This window comes from Cordyceps javanica, chromosome 5, assembly GCF_051103115.1.
Source record: "Cordyceps javanica chromosome 5, complete sequence".
Classification (NCBI taxonomy): domain Eukaryota; kingdom Fungi; phylum Ascomycota; class Sordariomycetes; order Hypocreales; family Cordycipitaceae; genus Cordyceps; species Cordyceps javanica.
The window spans coordinates 1,401,248-1,423,471 of NC_139299.1; the positions used below are offsets into that span (position 1 = coordinate 1,401,248).

Sequence of the window (22,224 nt, forward strand, 5' to 3'; positions counted from 1 at the left end):
AACCATGTTATTATACAGCCCCAAACCCTTAACTGCTTGCCTATAGATCATCATCACACGTCTATATCCAATGTGAACCGCCTACTACCTACTCAGTGCCTTGTGTTCACGGGCCTTTCCGCCTGGGCACTCCTTGGCAGCAACTACTGCACGCACGCGCCACGTCAAAACACCATCTCATTTTATTGTCTCTCGTGTCTCTTTCCACATTTTATCGAGCTGAACCCTGCTTTACCTTTGACTTGGGGACTTTTTTTTTTTTCCTTCGTTACCCAGTACGATACGAACAATAAGCTCCCATTCCCATCTGCCACAAAAGAGTGGGCGACTTCCCGTGTCTGTCTTGTCTCGCCCGATAAAATTAAGGTGCATCTATTTTTACCCTTTGTGCTCCCCCCCTGTGCCATGTTTCCCGCCCCCCCCCTGCCGAAGAGCAGCCGAGCCGTGAAAAACAACAAGAAACACAAGATGCCAAGTGGTTCATACACCCTGGAAAAGGGCTAAGTACTGAGTAAGTAGGAACAAGTTTGCCCACGGGCCATCGCTCCAACGTGAAGCCCAAGTAAGTAGAGCCGCAACCCAACAGAAGGGCAAAAGGGAAACGCAAAGCGCAGGTTGCATCATGCGTCAAAATTCAATGGCCACCGTCGTATACCAGTACCGGCCTCCAAAACTATCCATGAGTTATGCGTACACAGCTGGCGGGCAGAGGCAAGCAAGCTCTTGCTGCGCTCCCCTCCTCGAAACGTGCCACGGCGTCAACAGTGAACACTCTCACACAAAGCCGGTATCGTGGTCCTGGCACCTTCTCCCTGCAGCCGTGATTCCCCTTCATTCATCATCCCCATGCAAGCTGAGTCGCGACGTGCCCTGGTCCTTCTCGTCGTTGGGATCTGTGCTACTTACTCCCTCATCGCAGCCAACCACAGGCCAGCAACCTTTTGCATCTACCCGTTTGCCGTTTCACGCCAAGGGAGCTTCCCTTGACTGCACGAGACCCTGGGTGAGTAATCCGTAATAGTTCAGCACTTCGACCTTTTCCCGGGCCGTCACCCTCCAGTTGCCGTCGCACTTGTCTGCGCCGGGTATGCCTTCAGAGCTGCCCTTGCTCGCCCGTACACACGTGTGTAGCAAGGCAACGCCTCTGGCTCAACTGAACGGGATCTCGGCCATGTTCCCAGATAATACTTGTATGCTATACTGAAACTCCCTCAGTATAACGACCCCATGTGATTCCATCAACAGCTCTAGATCCCACACCAAAGGGGTGAGATATTGATGAATTCCAACTACATATTTCCAGTATCAACGTCCAAAAACAATGGCACACAAGTCGAATCCAGAAACACACCAGCTCTCCCTGCCGCAGCGATCTAACCAAATGACGGAGACCATATCGGAAGCCACCGCCCGCAACGGCCAAGTGCAACGAACAGCACGTGGAGTCATCCTAGACACCTTCAACGGATAATCGAGGACAACCTTCTGTGTAGCTTGAGCCAAACTCCGACATGGTCTTCCAATACCTAATGTTGTCTCCAAGGCCCCTTGGTGGCGTGTGTACCGATATCGACATCGTTCGCAGACTTGAAACACGCCGAGCCGCGGCAACGCATCGCTCATCACACGCAGCGTAGGGCGTTGCACATCAAACCCACTGACAGGGTGTCACGGTCGACTTGTGCGGCGCCCATTCTGTTCCCAGTAGTGGCCCACTGGCGCGAACTCGGATGCGCTGAACGCGCTGGGCGTGCCGGGCAATGCGGCTAAGTTTCAGTGCATCGCGACGTGTTTTGCTGCTTTTGGATCGTAGGTGCGTCGACAGATTGACGGAGGACAACGTCTCGCCGGGGCACAAAGCCATCGGGTACGATGCTCTCTCGTTGAAGAGAGGCGTCAAGCACCAAGCGAATATCGTGTCCATGTCCTGAACCGGTGTCCAGTGATGATAAACCTCGAAGGCGGTGGGAGGTGCATTCTCTTCATGGTATAGACCCGGGGGCACGACGAGATGAGGCCAACCTCAAGGAAGAAGTGAGGGGCACAGGCCAGTCCAAGGCTGCCGACAAGCCATGTGGCAGCACTTCGAGGTCAAAAATGCATCCAGAAATTTACAGGTCTGGTTACTCCAACATGCCATGTTGCCTTATTTGTCTTGTTCACATTCCGTAAGGCCAGGGTAGTTGGCAACGCCGGTTCAGGACATGCTTCCATGCTTATGAGAAGATTCCATGATGGGAACGCAACGTCTCATAATCTGTCCGCATGAAGCAAGACGCCGAATGTGACTAATATTATTAACCCGCAGTGGCTATCGAAAGGGCTGCAGAGGCAGTATGTATAGAGCCATGTACGCCGAAACCGCCCCCGAATTGTTTCCTGTGCCGTCTTCCGGGGGCCAAGATATAAAAGTGGTGCGTCTGCTTGTTCGTTTAGTCTCAACTGGGCAGTTGACGAGTCTTACTCGTCCATGCAACATCCACATCGTCTTCAGCCCTGTTGGCTCTGGACAAGGTTATTCGCGCTTCTGATATGCTGGCTGGCTGGCCACGACCCCTGAATTGGCGAATGCAACTTCTACCCACTGTACCTGCTTTCAATCCACTCTTCAAAGAACGACAACCACCGTGCACAGTGCAGCAGACTTCGGGCCATTTCTTCATTGGGAGCCGGCAGCTACCAGATTCAGTAGCGTGTTTCTACAGATTTATTTTCATGCGTCGTCTCGTGGTGTGTTTGATTATGACGTGCAAAGAAAAAAAAAAGCGCAGTCGGGGTTGCCTGTTCGGGCCCGTCCCGCTCGCCGTGTGGGAATAGGACGGACAGGGGCTCGGCACATGCCGTCCGTGTAATTGTTTCCAAGGGACCCCATTTCCAGAGCAGTCTTGCTCACGATACTGAGCTGAATGTGGCCTTGAAAAGCCATCTTGCCGGTTTCATAAACCATTCCATCTGGCCAGCTGGCTTGGTCGGCATCGTTGCATTGTTCGCCCCGCCGGCTTGTTCAATATCCCGATGCAAAGTCGGATATATCAAAATCAAATCACAAGCTACTCCATATTATATCCGCTCTGCTCGAAAAGTGGTGGAGTGCAACATGCCGCTTACTATTGCGAGCGGGTTCGCCGGGCCACGCTGGTTTTCAGCATTGCCGGCAATGACGGCGTTGTGTGTTCCGGCAAAGAGTCGATTGGTGTCCATATTTCGGGCACTTCTGGAAAGAGTTTTATTGAACTCGTCTACTGAATTGGTACCTTTTGCTGCCGATCCAAGTCTGCTATTGGTATTACAAAACTCAGCCTTGGTCTCATCGGCCGACTATATAAGATGCCAGGCACGAGCTGCTCACCATCTAGCTGTTATTGCTGTTTCATTAAGCAGAAGCATACGACTTGTGTGCTATCCCCTCATTTTGTTTCTTGAATTATTTCTGTCACTCCTTTTCCACATCGCATTATGGCACCGTCGTGGCTGAATGTCGCGCTCGGCGCCACCAGCGTTCTACTCTCGATAGATGCCTTGGTCGCAGCGTCTTCGCCCAATAGACTTTCTGCCCCCATTGGCTACCGCGGCAGTGACTCTTGTCCCAGGAGCTGTACCGACTCGGGCACCAACAGCCTCGAGTGGGATGCCTTCCGCAGCATGGACGAGCTCGACCAGTGCCAGAGCCCGATGCTGTTCGACTTTGCACTGGCCGATCGTGTCGACGATGCGGCCCACCACCACCGCATCTTTGCCTGCACCACCTCGAGCGAGAGCTGGAACACGGTGTCCACCGCCCAGCTCCTCGCCTCGCGTCCCGCAGACGAGGTCGATGCCGAGTTCGAGGTGGGACGCGGCGACGAAGACGGCGGCATCGCGCCCGAGGCGGCCGTGGCTTCCCTGACTGGCTTCCTGGGGCAGTATATCCGACAGGAACTGGTCCACAACGGAACAAACATGATCTATGGCAGTTTTGGGGGTGCCGCGGCTGGCATGTATGTTGGCTCAAGCCTCAATGGCGGTGCTGTTAGCGCTACCGCTCTCCAGCATCTTGAGAACAGCATCAAGCACGCCAACAGCAGCCAAGGGACTCTCGGTGTTCAGATGTGCGGTCCCAACTACGACTCTGGTCACATCTTTGGCTTCATCGCTACTACGAATGGAACCTTTGGCGCCATCCAGGACGCCATGTCTTCGTGGTACGGCGGTGACTGTGTCAAGTTTGGCACCTCTGACAAGGTCAAAGGCAAGGCACAGTTCTCTTCCCCGCTCCTGTACTCTATCCAGGCCGGTAATTCGACCAACACCACCTCGCATCATTTCTCCAGGCGCGGCGAGTGTCGCACAGTCCAGGTCCAGCAGGGAACCGGCTGCCCTGAGCTTGCCAAGATGTGCGGCATCTCCGGGGCTGACTTTACCAAGTACAACCCGGGCAAGACCTTTTGCAACGATCTGATGCCTGGTCAGCATGTTTGCTGCTCCGCTGGCACGCTGCCCGACTACAAGCCCAAGCCAAACAAGGACGGATCTTGCGCGACCGCCACCGTCAAAAAGGGCCTAGATTGCGCCTCTATCGCTGCCGCCAACGGCCTCACCAAGAAGGACATTGAAAGCTTCAACGAGAAGAAGACTTGGGGCTGGAACGGCTGCGACGGCGGTCGTCTCTGGGCCGGCTCCGTGATCTGCATCAGCAAAGGCACGCCACCGATGCCTGCCCCCCAGGGCAACGCCGTCTGCGGCCCGCAAAAGCCTGGCACCAAGCAGCCCAAGGACATGGACAAGCTGGCTGATCTGAACCCGTGCCCTCTTAACGCCTGCTGTGATGTCTGGGGGCAGTGCGGTACCACGGATGAGTTCTGCACGGACACGGGCAACGGCGCGCCGGGTACCGCCAAAAAAGACACGAATGGCTGTATTTCTAACTGCGGTACCAAAATTGTCAAAGGCAACCCAGGCGAGTTCCGTAGCATTGCCTACTTTGAAGGTTATGCCTTCAAGCGCAAGTGCCAGTACCAGGACGCTTTCCAGATTGACCCTTCCAAGTACACTCATCTGCACTTTGGCTTTGGCACCCTTTCGAAGGACTTCAAGCCCATCATCGATGACTATGCTACCAACTACGAGTTCAACAACTTTAGACTGATTAAAGGTCCCAAGAGAATCCTGTCCTTTGGAGGTTGGGACTTCTCCACTGGTCCTGATACGTACACCATCTTCCGCGAGGGAACAAACGACGCCAACAGAGAGACGCTGGCCACCAACGTCGCCAATTATATCCACAAGTACAACCTCGATGGTGTCGATATCGATTGGGAGTACCCCTCAGCTCCTGATATTCCCGGTGTTCCCCCTGGTGATAAGAGCGAAGGCAAGAACTATCTGGAATTCCTCAAACTTCTCAAGTCTAAGCTCAACGGGAAGAGTCTGTCTATTGCTGCTCCTGCTTCTTACTGGTATCTCAAAGGATTCCCCATCAAGGACATCAGCAAGGTCGTTGACTACATCGTCTTCATGACGTACGACCTTCACGGCCAGTGGGATGTTGACAACAAGAATGCGCAGATAGGCTGCCCTGGCGGCAACTGCCTTCGCAGCCACGTCAACTTGACTGAGACGCAAAACTCTCTGTCCATGGTCACCAAGGCTGGCGTTGACTCTGGAAAGGTTGTCGTTGGTGTGACCGCGTACGGTAGATCCTTTGCCATGAGCGACGGCTCCTGCCACGGACCCGACTGCACTTTTACCGGCAGCCGCCTGCAGTCAAATGCCAACAAGGGTAAATGCACGGATACAGCTGGCTACATATCCAACGCCGAGATCAAGGCGATTGCCAAGGACAAGAGCCGTGTTGTGAAGAGCTACATGGATGACACCAGCAACAGCAATGTTTTGGTGTACGACAAGAATCAGTGGGTGGCGTACATGGACGCCGACGTCAGAAGCCGCAGAGAGAGGCTTTACAAGAACTGGGGCATGGGTGGCTCGTCGAACTGGGCCACCGATCTCGAGGACTTTGAGGATCCGCCAAAAGGTTTCCCCGACTGGGGTGCTTTTACCGTCTCGCTCAAGTCTCGCAAGGACCCTTACGAGGACGTCGGCAAGCGCACCGGCAACTGGACCAAGCTGGACTGCACCGCCGACGGTGCCACCGACACTCTGCACTACACCGCTGACGAGCGCTGGGAGAACCTGGATGCGGCCAACGCCTGGAAGGACATGGTCTCGGACTGGAAGAGGTACCGTGCCAAGACCTCGGGCGTCCACACGGGCACGGCTCTGTTCTCGGAGTTCTTCGCCAACAACTTCAACCACACCTTGCCGATCGATTGCGGTGACATTTCGCCTTCGAGTAATTGCCGAAGCGCACTTGCTTGCGCCGACTTTACAGGCGAGCGAACTGGACCAGCAGCCGCGCTCATCTGGAACTCGTTTGTCCAGATCAACGAGATGTATGCCTCGTATGCTGATGCGCTCGGCCACGCCGCCGCCGAGAAGATTGATCCCTCGCTGGACGACTTCCAGGAAACTTTTGCGCCAACCCCTCCCAAGGAAGACAAGGAATGGCTGACCATCCTCCTTGATCTCGTGTCGATGGGTACTGGTATGGTGGCGGGTCCTTTTGTCGGCAAGGTCATTGGCAAGCTGCCGTACTTTGTGGCCAAGGCGGAAGACGCCGGCGCGGAAGCGATCAAGGACAAGATCAAGTCGGCCAGCAGCAGTGTCCTCACCACCGCCATCACCATTGGCAGCGGTTTCATAGACGGCTCAACGTCTGACTGGGACCCCAAGGCCGAAGCCCACTTCAAGAACACCATGGGGCTGGCCATGGCCGGCTGGAACGACATTGCCACCGAGGGTCTGCGCGACCTGTTCAACGGGTCCGACTCGTCGCTCAACACGCTCAGCGACCTCCTCGCTGACGGTCAGTTTGCCGGCGGCAAGGACTACGGCAAGGGCTCGTACGACCAGGCGAGCAGCAAGGAGGCCAACACGACGCTCGAGGACAACCTGTCCAAGACGTTTTACGCCTACGCCATCCCCGCCATCTGGCACGCGTCGGGCCACCGCCCTTTCATCATCGACACCGACCTGAGCTGCGACAAGGGCAAAGGCGAGGACATTAAGCTCCAGGGAGCCTGCTACAAGGACAAGTGGTACCGCCTGGCCAGCCCCGACGGCGGCTACCAGGAGTGCGCCAAGAACGGATGCGACCACGTCCCGAACCCGTGTGTCGAATGCGATGACGACCAGTTCAAGACGCCGAGCGGCGTGGACAAGCTCGGCAGCGAGTACTTTTCCAAAGTTTCGGTGGAAGATCTCATCGTCGGGTACGTACGCCCGGATGCCGTATTGGACAGAACCGAGTGTAAAAGAAAGTTGAGAAGCTAACAAAGAGCCGTGTATGTGAAACAGATCCGTCCGGACGTACTTGGAGAATGGCGGCGAGAACGGCGGCAAGGCGGCCAACCCCAACGACCCGGAGACGCTCAAGAGCCTGATGCAGGACGACGTGACGACGCCGGGCTTCATCCGGATGCCGGTGTGCAGCGCGGACCGGGCGCGCATCGCGTGGGGCGCGAGCAGCGACTCGGCCAAGGACTACCCGTGCAACGCCAACGCCGGGTACGACTACTGCGGCGACTCGACGATTGAGAACCAGACGAGCGACGCGTCGCCGCTGGTAAGCGACTGCAAGGAGATGATCCGCAAGCTCGAGGACCGGGAGCTGCCGACGCGCTGGCCGCACGTGGGCCCGCTCGAGAAGCAAAAGGAGATTTGCTCGCACAAGTCGTGCAAGTTTGGCGTCACGGGCAAGGGCATCCACGGCAACGTCGACTTCAAGGTCGGCGCGCAGGACGTGATTGACCTGGTGCGCGACTCCATTGCCAAGTTTGGCGGCGGCGGCCGCGTCGGCTCAAAGGGCACCATGAACTGCAAGGGAAACATCAAGGGCCAAAAGGTGGACTGGGGTCTGTATTAGATGTAGTTGGGGCTGCTGGATGTACCACGTTCAATTTCTACTTGAATACTTTGTTGTACATTTTTCTTCTTCTTCTTTTTCTTCTTTTTCCACGGCTTCTAGTTTAGAGGTTGGGACTTTTTGTACTCGTATCCTACATGAGAACTGCGTCGCAGTATGCTTCACTCCAACGACGAGCATCCAATGTGTTACCATAATTTGTATTGTTCGGAAACTTACACAACTATTAGGATAGATTGCCATAATTTGAGTATTCAAGAAGGCGTCGTCGGCTAGTAAACAGCATCACAACCCCTTGACGGGTACGAGGGCCTACGTCACGAGAAGAAGTACGCCATTGTCTGCGACCCGATTACAGGTCATCAAGAGCAAAACTCGGTTGGTGAGAACCAGTGGCTGCAATCAGAACGTCATGTACACACACAGTCATATCGTCATATGTCATATACACACACGCACACACACCCTCCCTCGAAAAGTGAAATGGCATGCGGCAGCACCCTTCCCGTAGGGAACTTGCCGTGGAATGGATCAACCCCGGGAAAATCGAGATGAAGAACTTCGTTTCCATTCCTTGGAGCGTTTGTTGCCGTAAGCTCCTTCAACTCGTTCATTGATTGAGTCTCCTTGAGCGTCCCACAGCCATAAGCTTCGTTTCTTCCCCGCCTTGTTGTTTTTTTGCCTTTTTTGTTGGTTTCAAATCTTGTCTTTTTCCGTTTTTCTTTGATCTTTTTCTTTTCTCTGCATTCTAATCTTACGAGATGACGATGGCTTATTAGCAACGTAACATTGATGGATCAGCCCAACCCGCACCAGCCTTGATGCGGCGTTTGGCGCCACCAAAAAGGCTGACGTATGGGGCCTCGTCTCGGTGAAATGAATATTAAAAAATATAAAAAAAAAGGCAAATCATCGAATCCCCGCAACAGATCTTATACGATTCCGGAAGATACGCCGAGTAGGAAACTCTGTTTCCTTAGCTCAAGCTGGAGCCTTGCCTGTGGAAGGGAGAGGCTACTTGGCTGTCTAGCTGTCAACCAGTCACAAGAAAACGTATGCGCGCCCCACTTTGATCGGTGACGGCTTCTCTTCTGCGGACCCGAACCGTTTTTCGTTTTTGGCTTTCTCCCGCTCCTCCTCCTCTCCTCCCGTCCACCAACCACTATCATCTAGTCCTTCTAGCCAGCCGAAGAAAAGAATCTATATTTTTGTTTTTTTTTCACTACGCGCACGCCCTCCACATCGTCGTCCCATCGGTAAAGGACAAACTTCAAGTTAGACTTGAGGTGCCAATTTTCCGCTGCGCGCCAAACCCTCGACCAACGGGTAATATCTCCCAAGTGGTTTGGCTTGTTCTTTTTTTTCTTCATCCTTTTTTCTTTCGAGGCTCTTTCGAAAAGTAAGACGCCCCCGACAAAAAAGGCGGGGAAAAGACGGAAGATTTCCTCATTGGAAAGAAGAAGAGTGTTCATCTTTACCAAAAAGAAAAGAAGAGAGAAGAACAAGACCGATCATGGCGCCGACACAATTACCAGAGTCGGGTAATCCCTTGTATGTTGGAACGCTGCAGACATGATAAAAGCTGCGTGCGTGCGTGTATTCGTGTGTGTATAAAGAGTTTGATGCTGATTCTGTTTCTTTCTTGGTTGCATATGGCAGGGTATTCTTCGACATTACTCTCGGAGGTAAGAAAAAAATACTCCCAACCCCCGAGTTTGGTGTCTGTCGACATCAACTCTGGGATGGGGGGAGAGAGCGTTTGTGTGTTGACGGCGGACCTCTGAACCAGGAGAGCCCCTAGGACGAATCACATTCGAGCTGTTCAAGGACGTCGTCCCCAAGACGGCCGAAAACTTTCGCCAGTTCTGCACGGGTGAGAGCAAGGACTCGGTCGGCCGCCCGCAGGGCTACAAGGGCTCCAAGTTTCATCGCATCGTACGTCAGCATGAGTTGTAAACATGAAGGGGGGGCGGAGTGAGAGAGAGAGAGAGATGGATGCCCAGCTAACGTGGCTCGCCGCATTTTCCAAGATTTCCAACTTTATGTGCCAGGGCGGCGACTTTCTCAACGGCGACGGCAGCGGTTCGACGTGCATCTGGGGCTACAAGTCGTTTGAGGATGAGAATTTCACGCTCAAGCATGATGAACCCGGTCTCTTATCCATGGCTGTACGTTTGCGTTCCCCTTGTTTTTTTTTCTTTGCTTTTTCCTTTGTCTTCTCTCCCTTTGCTGCGCTTGTTCTTCTTCTAACGCTCACCGGCGCGTAACCCCCCTTTCCCAGAACGCCGGTCCCAACACCAACGGCTGTCAGTTCTTCATCACCACGGCGCAGACGCCCTTCCTGAACGGCAAGCACGTCGTCTTTGGCAAGGTCGCCGACGGCATGGACGTGGTGCGCAAGATGGAGGCCACCAAGACGGGCTACAAGGGCAAGGACGTGCCGAACCTGGATGTTGTCATTGCGCAGTGCGGCGAGATGTAAATGAGGTGCTTTGAAACCTGATTTTATTTGATTTTTACATCTTCTTCAAGATTGCTTTTTACCTTTGCCTGTTCTTCATTCTACGTCAATAGAAGGATCATGTCGATGATGGCAGGCAAATTTTGGAGCAAAAGGGGGGAAAACCATGGTTTTCTTATAATCACGAGGAGGAGCTGCACAATTAAACCACAGGCACATGTCCTATAAATTTGAATGCAGAAAAAGATAAAAAGAAAAGGGGGCATCCAATTCAATTGCGCTGCGTTTGTGGAGCAGCAATCATCTCTCAAAGATATATAAAAGGAGAGAAGAAAAAAATAATAAAAAGATCAAAACAAAGAATGTCCCAAAGTATGGCCGAAAGAAAACGAAAGACGAACCTATGTACGTGTTGTCTGATGTACACACACTCAAAAATAGAACAAAAAGTAACAAAAACATATAGACAGCCAACTGGTATGGCTCCATTTGCATCGAAACATTAAAAAAAAAAGAAGAAATAGAAAACACCACCATAAAAAGAGAGGAGGAGGAGGGATGGGTATCACATGTTACTCTTGCTGTCCGAACTGCCAGTTTCGTCGCGCTGCTCGGCCGAGCACAGGGAGAGTGATCATAGGATCCATATCGCGTCGTTGGGCAGCATCCGTGGGACGCTGGGAGGCGGAGTCGCAGCCGTCTGCCGGGGCCGTCGGCGACGACGAGGACGGGTGCATCGACGTGGCGTACACGGCCGGCGGCGTGGGACCGGTAGGGCTGCTGTGGGCAGCCGAGTTTGTGACGTAGACGGTGGAGAAGACGGTGGTGGGCGGCACAGTCACCGTTTTGGTCACCGTGACGGCGCCGCTGCCGTCTCCGGGGCCGTCTGTGGGAGTGGTCGTCGGGGCGGCGGTCGGGGGGAGCGACAAGGCGGAGGACATTTCTCCAGCCTGCGTGTGCTTGCTATTGCCGCCGCCGCCGCTGGGGGCCTGGTTACCGTCAATGTCGACCTGGAAGTTGCCGGTCATCTGCGCCTTGATGGCCTGGGTGTAAATGTCGCCCGGCTGCCATCCGCTGCCGTCGCCGGCGGCCTTGGCGGCGGCGCCGCCGGGAAGCTTGGCGCGGTCGACAATCTTGATGTCGACAGCGCTGGAGTAGCTCTCATTCTTGGCAATGGCAGCCATGGGGAAGCCGTGGGGGTCGGTCTCGCCGCGCATAAAGGTGCCTGCCCAGGGGAAGATGCCGTTCTTGGTGGCGTCCATGTCGATGTGGGCGGCGTCGAGGTCGGGCCAGTCCCAGTACCAGTAGAGGGTGTAGGTGGACCCCGACTTGAGGTCGTCGGGGAGCTGGATGTCGGACTGGCAGCGCAGCTCGCGGTCGTGGCTGGCGCCGTCGGCGGCGAGAGCCTTGGCGCGCTCGTTGCTGATATCGCCCGGGTTGGGCTGGTAGCACTGGCCGTCGTCGTAGTTGCGCGTGGCGAGCAGGCGGCCGCGCTTGTCACCGCCGGTGCCGGCGCGGTTCCAGGCGAGATGGACATCAAAGAGGCGCTCTTTGGGCTTGGGATCGGCGGTGCCGTAGATGAAGATGGTGCCGCGGTTGCGCGGCTTCTTGGGCTGGTTCTGCGGCAGCGAAGTGTGGCCGTTTTCGAGGTGGATGAGGGCGACGTGGTCGCCGGGCGCGGCCTGCAGCATGGGAAAGGCCGGGCTCTCGCTAAAGTCATACTTGTTGATTATCTCGTCGCCGCTGTAGGCGCTCTGGCCGGCCGGCGGCAGCAGGTTCTGGGGGATGGCGTCCTTCCAGACGGGGTCGGTTGAGGTGCGCGCGACCCAGCCGCGCGGGTAGCCAATGTCGCCGACGAGCGCGCCGCTCGGAGCGATGCGGTACACTTCTTCAACCCAGGAGTGGGCGCAGGCGAGGGTGGCGAGTGAGGCCGCGGCGAGCAGGGCCGTTGACGATGACGATGATGCTTGCGGACGCATATTGTAAGACTGACGTTACTAATAGAACAAAGAAAGTGGTAATGAGGGTTGACTGAGGGGTGCGCTGGAGTAAGGAACGTTTGCTTCTCGCCAGGAGAATGGTTGGGAACGGTCAACGACGGGTGAGGCAAAGGAGCGTCCGAGTGTATAAGTGAACGGATATTCCGAGGAGCAGAAGCGTGAAGCTGGGTCCGCGTGCAAAATAAGCAGAGGCTAGATGAGATGAAGGGAACTGTGTTTAACGGCAGATGAATAAAAACTGTCAATGAGAAGTTGTCGTCGATGTTCTTGTTGTTGTTGTATTGTTGTTTTGCTCAAGGGAAAGGTGCTGGTGACTGACAGCTGGCAGCTGGCAGAGCGTTTGTTTGTCGGTTTGACGGTTTGCAGGATTTGATTTTTAGGCGAGGTCGATGTCTTGCATGTGTCGGTGAAACGGTGCGCAGTGAATAGGATATTCTGGCGAGAGAGAAATAACAAATCGAGATGGCCGTAGAACGAATAAAAAAACAAGTGAATCACACAGTTCCAGCCTGTGCTTGCACGACTCTGGGAGAGGGGTAAAGAAGCAAAGTCAAGAGAGGGGGGATGGAAGGAGAGGCACAACAACCGACGAGGAGCTATAATGTGGCTTTCAGGGTATCATGACGGGGTCTTTTCCTGTTGCGTGTGTGTGGTGTGTGTATGTAAGTGTGTGTTGTAAGAATGAGAGATAGAGAGAGAGACGAAGAGAGAGACGGCGGCACGGGGAGAGAGATTTGCCAAGGCCAAGTATTTAGATGTGAAAAAGATGAAAGAACCCGAGCTCAAAGATGGAAACGAGGTGAGAGGGTGGTGAGGTGAAAGGTCTTGCGTCTGATGTCAGGTTTCAAGGCAACGAGGCACGCAAGAGGAAAGTGATATAGCTGATGTATATGTTTTTTGAGAAGAGTGGGTGGATGTCGTGTTGGATTTAAGCAAATTGGGCCAAACGACTGGCTGCCGTGTAAAGTAGAGTAGAGTAGACGGTACGAGTTGCACAGGGCGGTTGACGAAGGAAGATGGGGTTGGGTGGTGGTGATGTGAGGCAGCAAAGGAGGGGCGGAAGGGGGGGGAAAGGAACGGAAATTAAAAAAGAGAATAGATGTAGATGAGGCGAGAAGAAACGCGTGGTACATTTCTTGTTTCTAGTTGTTAAAAGAGAACCAAGGAAAGAAGGACGGAAGAAAGAGACGGAGAAAATAATGAGATGAGGGCCAGCGGCTGGGAGCAAGATGGGTTGAAGGAGGAGGAGGAGAAGGAGGGGGGGGGTGAGCGGCCAAAAGTCGTGACCATTTTCATTCAAACATTGTTTTGTTCAGAATCTTGCGCATTCGTTGTGCCGTGGTGCCGTTACGGAGCTTTACTGTCGGTTGACGGTTCCAAGACGTATTACAATGGAGCGTCGGAGAGCCTATCAGACGAAATGAAAGGGAAGGAGAAAAAAATAAATTAACATGTAGAACATCTTTTTTGGGGGGGGGGAGGATGAGCGAGGCCCAGCAGGACGGGACCGGCCAGGTCTGAGACGAAGGAGAAAGGGTATATCGTGGTGAAGAAACAGGGGTGAGGAGGGTTGGTTTGAGTGGATGGCAGGTTTCCATTTCTTTCTTCTTCTTTTTTTCTTAGTTTAATTCTATTTCTTTCTTGTTTTTTTTTTTTCTTTCCTTTTTCAACGCATTTTACATATGGCGCCTTTCTCTTCCAAGTCTGCCTTGTAATTCCAGGTATGGGTATATACTTATTAAAAATGATAAAGAAAAGGTTTAATAATAAAGTTTTTTTTTTAAAAAAAAAAAAAAACAAGAGAAAACTGAAAAAAAGAGAAACAGAAACAGAGAGAAGAAGACGAAGAAGAAGAAAGAAGAATAAGCGGCCCATTGTTGGAGCCCTTGTGCCTGCAGAAATCGTTTCATCGGAGTCAAGTGGGGCGGGGGTTGGGAGTTGGGAGTTGGTTGGTAGGTTGGGCTGGCAAGCTGGCTGGTTGGTAGGGGAAAAAAAAAGAGGAGCAGTGGGGGAAGAGAGGCGAGAGGGAAGCATGGAAGCAGGAGGGGGGGTAAGGTGGGGTGGGGGGGAAGCCTTGTCTCGTCCCCTGTTGCCGCCCCCAGAACGACCGACAGACGGCTGACGGCGGCCAATCGATGTGTGACGGGGCAGCAAACGTTGAAGCAAGCAAGCAAGCAAGCTGGCGAGCATGGCATCGGATCGAATGGTATGGATTAGGAGGAAAGGGTTGTCTAGAATAAAATCAGCCATGATGAATCCTATCATATTTCTTCGTCTTCTTTTTTTTTTCTTAACATTTACCTTGCTTTCGGTTCGTGCATGTACATGGCTGTCTACCTACCTACTTGAATGGACAGAGCCCATCCATGTACGTACCAGAAACGACCCCAACAACCATGCATGCTGATAAGTACCTAGGTGCCAATGCCTACCATGCTACCATAAAGTTTTGCCGCCCTGTAGCAAGGGGTGCGAGGGCCGTTTCCGCCAGGCACCACAACCACTTGTCCAGATGTACCAGATGTACCAGATGTACCAGATTTCCATCAAAAGTCTCATCATCCCCTTGGTGTACCACTCTCGTACATGGGAAACCGTTTTTTTGTTTGTGTGTGTGTTTCTGTTTCTTTTGATTTTTCTTTTCTTCTCTGTCTTATTTCCTTTTCGCTTTTTTTTATCTACACCGTTTTGGTTGTCGTCATGTGCTAGCAGGTTGAGCGCCTATCGATACGCATCTTTCATCTTTGGCCCCTGTACATATGTACCAGTACATGGCCTGGCGCTATAACTCGTCGCTATAACTGGCCTCGCTATAACTGGCCTTGCTATAACCGCCCGCACTATAACCGCCCTCATACTAATCATGAACGCGCTCATATAATGAACGGCCCCATCATCAACGACTGCATAATGAAAAGCATCATACCTACCAAGTCACCTGCCACAACTGCCTCATACACTGTAATCAACTGTACTAGACTCTGCCTCTAAGCGCCCGCCACCCTCGTCACCTCGTTTACTTTTACAGACTACCACCATTCATCTCCCATCTATCTCTCTCTTCGCCCAAAACCACTCCAACATTTGTTTGGCATCGTATCCGCGCGACAACGGCAGTCACACAATAACCCGTGTTTGCCCCTCTCCTCCCCTCTCCTCCCCTCCCTCCATTTTAATCAATCTCATCACATCATCATCATCATCATCATAAGCCCGATCCCTGGCCATCTTGTCTGCCTGCTCGCCTTTCCAGTTATCCATCCCTCTTGCGCCAACACGAAACTCTCTCCCCTCGCTGCCCCTGTATGAGGATTGCGCCGCCCATCGTACCTCGTGGCCCCCCCCCTCCCCCTCCCTCCCCCGTGACCCCTCGCTTCGCTTCCAATTCATTCCCACTAGCTTCAAGATTCATGCCGTCGTCCTCCCTTTGAATTCTGCCCCAGGATAAGAATGATTGACAATGAAAGCCATTTCATTACCGGGCTTTGCCCCCCACCAACCATGCATCCATCCATGCATCCAACCATCCACCACCACCCTTTCAATACTCGCCCTGTATTGTGTGCCGTCTCAACATTGTCAACCGCCCTCATCCTCGTCCCCCCAATCCCATCTCTAGACCCCCCCAAAATCCCACAAAGCGACAACCATCATTCCCACCATTATCACCACCACCACCACTATCATCATCTTGCACATTGTCCGCAAACTGTAGCTTTTCAAGTACATGTTCAAACCTTTCATCTCTGCCTCTTTTTTTTTTTTCCTTCCTCCTCTTTTCCTCTTTTTTTTTTCTCTTTTTAATTCCCCTTTTTTTCCTTTTCTTTAATTCTTGCCTCTTCCTTCTTTTTCCTGTCCGTTCGCCTCATCGACTTGTTCAATCCAGAATTCCGGGTCCCGCGACGCCAAATCTACTTCATCTGTAACCCTGAACCATGATTCGCTGCAATTGAGCCAATCACCATGCTCGGCGCTTCCCAACACGGTCTCACCATTTCTCTTTCGGCTTGAGATGTGCCAACCCCTGCCACCATCCGTCATGCAAAAAAGACGTCCCTACACGGCCGACGGCATCCTCTTTAGGCCTCTGTCTCTCTCTCTGTCTCTGCCTCTGTCTATCCATCTACCGAGTAAAAAGGAAGAAAGAATTGCCCAAAATCGATTAGTTTTTTTTTTTTTTTTTTTTTTTCGGCAGCAGCTTTTCCAAGCCAGCCTCCGGGCTTTGGCAAGACTTGCATGGCCCGAGTAGCATCACATGCACCACCACCACCATAAGATACCATGAATGAACCAGTATCCTGCATCATAAATCGTAGTCTACATTGTCCCATGCATGATGCCTTCTTTTTTTTTTTCTGGAGGGGGGCCGGGGCGGCGGCGCACCAAGCTCCGTCGCAGAGCCGACATGCAACACCAAAATACACCCCGTCATGACTGCCCAAGCCCACACCACAACACCCACCACCCCGATACGAGACAGCCCTTCCTCAGCAGTCTTGTCTTTTTTTAAACAAAAAGGTATTCCCACAAGGAAAAAATTGTCACCGTGAGCTTCACCATGTATTCCACTAATTCGTATGCCGGAACAGCCACCGCCAGCCTTGGCTCGACTCTCTCACACTCTCTCTCTCCAACAGCCTGTCACACCAAACCCTTGATGCCCTGTTCCCATGACAAGAGTCGCCCATCGCCGCCGCCGCCGCCGCCTCGCGTGCGCGGAGAATATTCGTCAGATCGGCAGAAGCTGTCAGGATGCTTCACGTATGACTTACCCGTCCGTGGCGGTGTTAGCCCCGTCTGCAACCACGGGTCGGGCGACGACCATGAAACCATCCATCCGTCCATCCCACCCAAACCCAATTCCGCGTCCTCACATGAGCCCATCTACTAGTTTGTACGCCTCATTCCCACGACCGCGGAATTGGTGCACTCAGTCCTTGCTCTCCCTCTCTCTCTCTCTCGCCCTCTCCCTCTTCAAATCCGTAAAGAAGGCGGTTTCCGTTCTCTCTTTCACTGACGAGTCATCTCATCCACATCACACCACACCACATGCACACACATACACACACCCCAACTTACATCCATCCCAATGTCATGCTACCCAACCGCGTCAGCTCTAGAAGAGTCTGATTCACACCCCCCATCTTCACGCTTGCCCTCTCCCAGCAGCTCGCACGTTGTGCTTGCCCCCCCTTCCCAGAGAAGAAGAGGAGGAGGAGGAGAAAAAAGAAAAAAAGAGAGCGAGTCGTCTTGCGTGAGCTCCTGTCTCACACGCCCAACCTTTCAAAACTCGAGACATGCACCGTCCCCCATCGTTTCTGTACGGATTTAACAAGATGGAACTGTTTTCTCTCCCCCCATCCTCGGGCTTTTTCAGCCACTCTGCGTAACTGGGTCTTTTCCAATCCGTCAGGCGTTTTTTTTTTTTTAAAAAAAAAGAATTCAAAAGTTTAAAAAAAAGCCCACAACTGGCGTAGTCTATTTGCCATGTCTTGCCTCCCCCATCAGCTTCTTCGACTGCGTCATCAGGCAGAATTGACCTAGCCAGTCGCCCGTCAGAAAAGATAGAACAAAATGGTATAGAGAGAGTGTGACAGAGAGAGACAGAGAGGGGTACACACGCACACACACGGAGAGAAGAGAGAGAGAGAGAGAGAGAATTTCGTTTTGATCATGATGTATTAATTTTCAAGTCGTAAAAAAAGTAAAGGGTAAGATGGAGGATATGGTATATGTCAAGAAAAGAAAGAAACAAAAAAAATTATCCAAAACCATCCAAACTCCAACTGCGCCAAAGAAACGGAATCCTCTCAAGAGAAAAGTACCGACAACCAAGTGTCAGGAGAAAAAACAGTATCCAAATCCACACATACCCTTTCATGCTATTTTCGCCATGATAATCCATAAATGTTTCGTAAAACTACAAACCCGTTCAAGATCTGTCGAGGTTATACAAGCCCCCAATGTCTTGGACAGCGCTGCCAAAGGGGGGGAGTCCCGCAGGACACAAACTTTTTTTGCTTTTCCATCTTGTTTTCTATTGTGACCGTTTGGTTTTCCTGGCCGTTCAGCGCCCTATTACCAGCCGGCTGAGACAGGCACATGGCCATCCACGTCGGTCCTGCGCCTCTTCATCTGGCGGGGACTGCCGCCCTGCGAGTCCACGCCGGCGGACACGTTCCATGACGGCGCTGCCCATATGCCCGGGTGGTGGTCTGCGTGTTCCAACTTGGCACTGAGGTGCTGAGGCTGCTGGTGCTGCTGTTGGGCAGGTGGAGGCGGGGGCCAGTCTTGGGGCGCGCCGGTCGACGAGGTGGGCGTGGGGCCGCCGCCCGTACCCGGCCACGCATCCAGCGAGGGCATGTCCCAGGCTTGCAGGTTCGTGTCGCAGGAAGAGTTGTCGTAGACACCGCCGCCGGGTGTGGCCAGGTCCAGGCCGGCAGAGACGCCGGTGTAGTTGGTGACGATGGCGGGCAGCGACGGCTTGACCTCGGCAAAAGAGACCTGACCGCTACCACCGTCAAAGTAGGACTGGCCCGAGGCGAGGCTGGCCGATCCATGACGCGAATCGACCTGCTGCTGCTGATGTTGGTGTCCCACACTGCCGTTGGAGGGCAGGAAGTTGGCACCCATGGTGGAGTCAAAGCTCCCAGTCGAGTACGGCGCAGGAGGGAGCGTCGCCGAGGGAGGGGGTGTGGCCAAACCGTTGGAGAAGGAGTCAAACAGGCCCATAGCGTTGCTAGACGTCTGTATTGTAGGCACGTGTGGCAAGCTGCTGCCTTGGTCCCAAGCCGAGTGGAAGGTCTCGTTCATGTTCGCCGTCAGATGCTGTCCGACGGTAGGCGTGGGCGACATGATGGCGTCGCGCGGTACACCAGCGGGCGGGTAGACCAGGGCCTTTTGCTGATGATAACGCGACATGGGGTCGTTGATGGTCAGCCAGCGCCACGAGGTACCCGCGGGCTTGAAGACTGGCTCGTACTTGTACCACTGGTTGGTGGTGTTGAAGCGCCAGAAGATGATGCCCTGGCGCTGCCACTGGGGGGAGTCCGGCGCACGCGACCAGAGCTCCTGATACATGGCCACCTTGCAAATGAGGTCGCTACCGGTGGGCTCACGGCGAGCCCAGGAAGCGGCATCGCCGTCGTCCTCGGAACGCTTACGCTTACTACCAGCGCGCTCAACGGCATGCTTCTTGCCAGCGGCACCCATCTTCATGCGCTTCTCCTTGGCGCGCTGGTGCTCCGTGTCGGGATACTGCACGGCCATGCTCAGAATGCTGGCCCACTCCACGGCGGGGAAAGGGACGTGAATGTCCGCGCGAGAGCGCGTATGGCAGTCGCAGTCGGGCTTGGAGTCGCTGCAGCCGCGGCGATGAATGCCACTCTCGTTGGTGTAGACGGTGGTGTGGTCCGACTCGTCACTGTGGAGCTCGGCAGGGCGTGTCAGGCGAGTGACGCACTTCCACTGGTGATTCTGCAGGGCCTGCTGCGTAATAGCCACCTCGACGAAGCCCGTCAACTCGGAGCCGGACGGGAACTTGGCGTGCTCGTGAAGCTCCAGCGTAGCGCACATCTCGAGCAGAAGGCAGTCCTCGTCGCGCGAGGGCAGCTCCAGCGTCTCATACATGGCCGGTGCATCCTTCTGCCAGCGGCGGGTAACAGTCTTGACTGAAGCCGAGGTGCTGTGGTCCAGGGAGCGAGTGTACTCGTGCAGAAGAACATCCTTGCCAAGAACATTGGGGCTGTCGTCGCAGTTGTTGTACTTGTTCAGGTGAGGGAAGGAAGCCTGGTCAAGGGGAGTGTCATTGATGTCGTAGGCAATCTCATCTCGAATCTTAATGTCCGAGGACGATACAAAAATCTCGCACGTCTTGGGTCGAACGGTAATGAAAGCTTGCAGGTTAAGCAGCTGAGAAAAGTATGGGTAGTTGGGCTTGACCTCGGGGACACGGCCCTCGGCGAGTGCAGTTAGGATGGGGTTGGATTTGAACGACTCCTGCTCTTCTTCATCGTAGTAGTCTTCCGAGTTGGTCGAGCCAGGCTCTTTCTTCTCCTCGGAAGGAAAGAGAAAGTGGAAGCAGCGCAGATCCTCGAAAAACTTCTTGACGACCTGCATGTGGCTGGAGACTTGCTTGCGTCCCATCTGCTCGATGCTGTCATTGCTGTTGTCGATGCGGAAAATCTCCTTGCTGCCGAGAATGGCAACGCAAAGGGTAAAGATGTACTCGCTGATCAGCATGTTACGGCCGTGAAGCTTTCCGCCCATGGAAAACTTGCGGCGGCCCATGTGAGGCATGAGCAGGACAGCTGTGGCCAAGGTTAGTCCCGTTTTGCACATACATTGGATGGACAGGGATGCGAAGTCTCCTGCAGTACTTACAGTCGACAAAGGCATCTTCGAGCTCGGGCCGGCGCCAGACGCCACCCTTATCCTTTTGGGTGTCCTTGTGCGCCTGTCTGTTGCGGTACTGCCGAAAAGCAGGCCAAAAGTAGAGAGGGTTGATGTCAGCTTTGGGTTTACGCTGGTAGCGCTGCTGTTGAGGCTGAGGCTGACGAGGGGTGGGCACACGGTAGAGGCAGTCAAAGGACTGTGAGGGGACCATGGGAGCCTGGATGTGTTGCGGAGGCTGCTGGATGGGAGGGGATATGGTGACAGGACTCTGGTAGCACGAGATCATGCCGTTGAAGCTGTGTGCCTGCGCATTGCCGGTAGACTCGCGCAGAGGAGCGCGGGGAGCGCCTGGCTGAGGCTGAGGGTGATGAATGATGCTTCGACGAGCATCGACATAATCTTGTGTGGACTGGTGGTAGCGCTGTGATGACAGCATCGGTCTGGGAGGGTATAGTGAAGACATTGTCCAACAAATGCTTGCTGGAATTGCAATGCGTGTGTGTATGCGATGTGCGTGTGAGGGCAAGGCAAGAAAGAGGATGGCCTTCTTTTTCCTTGTTACAGGAATGCCAACAACGGGAGTTTGCCTCGTTTACCAAGTGGAAAAGGCAAAAGCTCACTGCGGCAAGAATGCCAAAGAGGAACAAGAACAGGAAAAAGGCCCTTTTGCGTTCTTGGGCAACCCAAGAAGATTAGGTAGTAGAGTGAGAGAGAAGGATGATGAAAGGCGAGTGGTAGAGGAACAAGAAATGTTGGAAGGAATTCTGGGAGTGGACTCGTGGGATAAATGTAGAATTTGGCAATGGCTCATAGTCTTGACTGGAACGAGCCGCCAGTATCGAGGACCGTCGCCCGCGGTCATATAAATCCCAGACTTTGGGAGCTTGCGATGGGGTATCCATGGACGATGAACCTGTGGACTGTGGATCGGTCTATTGACGAAGGGTCAGCCAAGCTAGTGGTGTGTATGTTTGTACCCTCTTTCTGCCCAGAGTTATCGCGCTTCTCTCTGGGTGTGTGGGCTGGCCTCTTCTTGTTCTTTTTTTTTTTTTTTTTCACCAGCTTGCCCAGCTTGCCCAGCACCAGGCGGGCTACCCACCCCCCCGTCCAGGAACGGCGAGACATGATGAAGAGAAGGGGGTGAGGTCGAGGGCGTGTCAGCAACGAACTACCCATGCGATAGCGTGGAAGGAGGGGGAGGGGCATCCATCATCTATCGAGAAGCGAGAGGTGGAAGATGATGGGCTGTACTGGTAGTATGGATAGTAGTCTGCGGTGCAGGGAAAACCAGTATATTCCCGTCATGATCGAGACACACCCCCAATGTCTCGAGATGATGAGCACCTGGCTATCTGTCGTTCTCACGCTTATCCGTATTCTCTTTCTGTGTGTGTGTGCCTCTCACT

General features: G+C 53.6%; 4 protein-coding genes across 4 annotated transcripts; 2 read left to right on the top strand and 2 right to left on the bottom strand.

Annotated features, from left to right (window-relative positions):
• Positions 1 to 3,456: 3,456 nt before the first annotated feature.
• Positions 3,457 to 7,963, top strand: V2A60_007663 (uncharacterized protein; the record flags this gene model as incomplete). The annotated part of the gene is made up of 2 exons (XM_083258946.1): positions 3,457 to 7,310; positions 7,396 to 7,963. 2 exons carry the CDS (start codon positions 3,457 to 3,459, stop codon positions 7,961 to 7,963), a joined length of 4,422 nt encoding a protein of 1,473 aa, XP_083115072.1.
• Positions 7,964 to 9,476: 1,513 nt separating this feature from the next.
• Positions 9,477 to 10,445, top strand: V2A60_007664 (cyclophilin-like domain-containing protein; the record flags this gene model as incomplete). Its single annotated transcript, XM_083258947.1, has 5 exons — positions 9,477 to 9,514; positions 9,623 to 9,648; positions 9,753 to 9,898; positions 9,994 to 10,131; positions 10,245 to 10,445. The coding sequence occupies 5 exons, from the start codon at positions 9,477 to 9,479 to the stop codon at positions 10,443 to 10,445; spliced, it is 549 nt and encodes a 182-aa protein (XP_083115073.1).
• A 551-nt stretch (positions 10,446 to 10,996) lies between these two features.
• Positions 10,997 to 12,403, bottom strand: V2A60_007665 (uncharacterized protein; the record flags this gene model as incomplete). Its single annotated transcript, XM_083258948.1, has 1 exon — positions 10,997 to 12,403. One exon carries the CDS (start codon positions 12,401 to 12,403, stop codon positions 10,997 to 10,999), a length of 1,407 nt encoding a protein of 468 aa, XP_083115074.1.
• A 6,099-nt stretch (positions 12,404 to 18,502) lies between these two features.
• On the bottom strand, positions 18,503 to 21,281 carry V2A60_007666 (uncharacterized protein; the record flags this gene model as incomplete). Its single annotated transcript, XM_083258949.1, has 2 exons — positions 18,503 to 20,733; positions 20,807 to 21,281. The coding sequence occupies 2 exons, from the start codon at positions 21,279 to 21,281 to the stop codon at positions 18,503 to 18,505; spliced, it is 2,706 nt and encodes a 901-aa protein (XP_083115075.1).
• Positions 21,282 to 22,224: the final 943 nt, after the last annotated feature.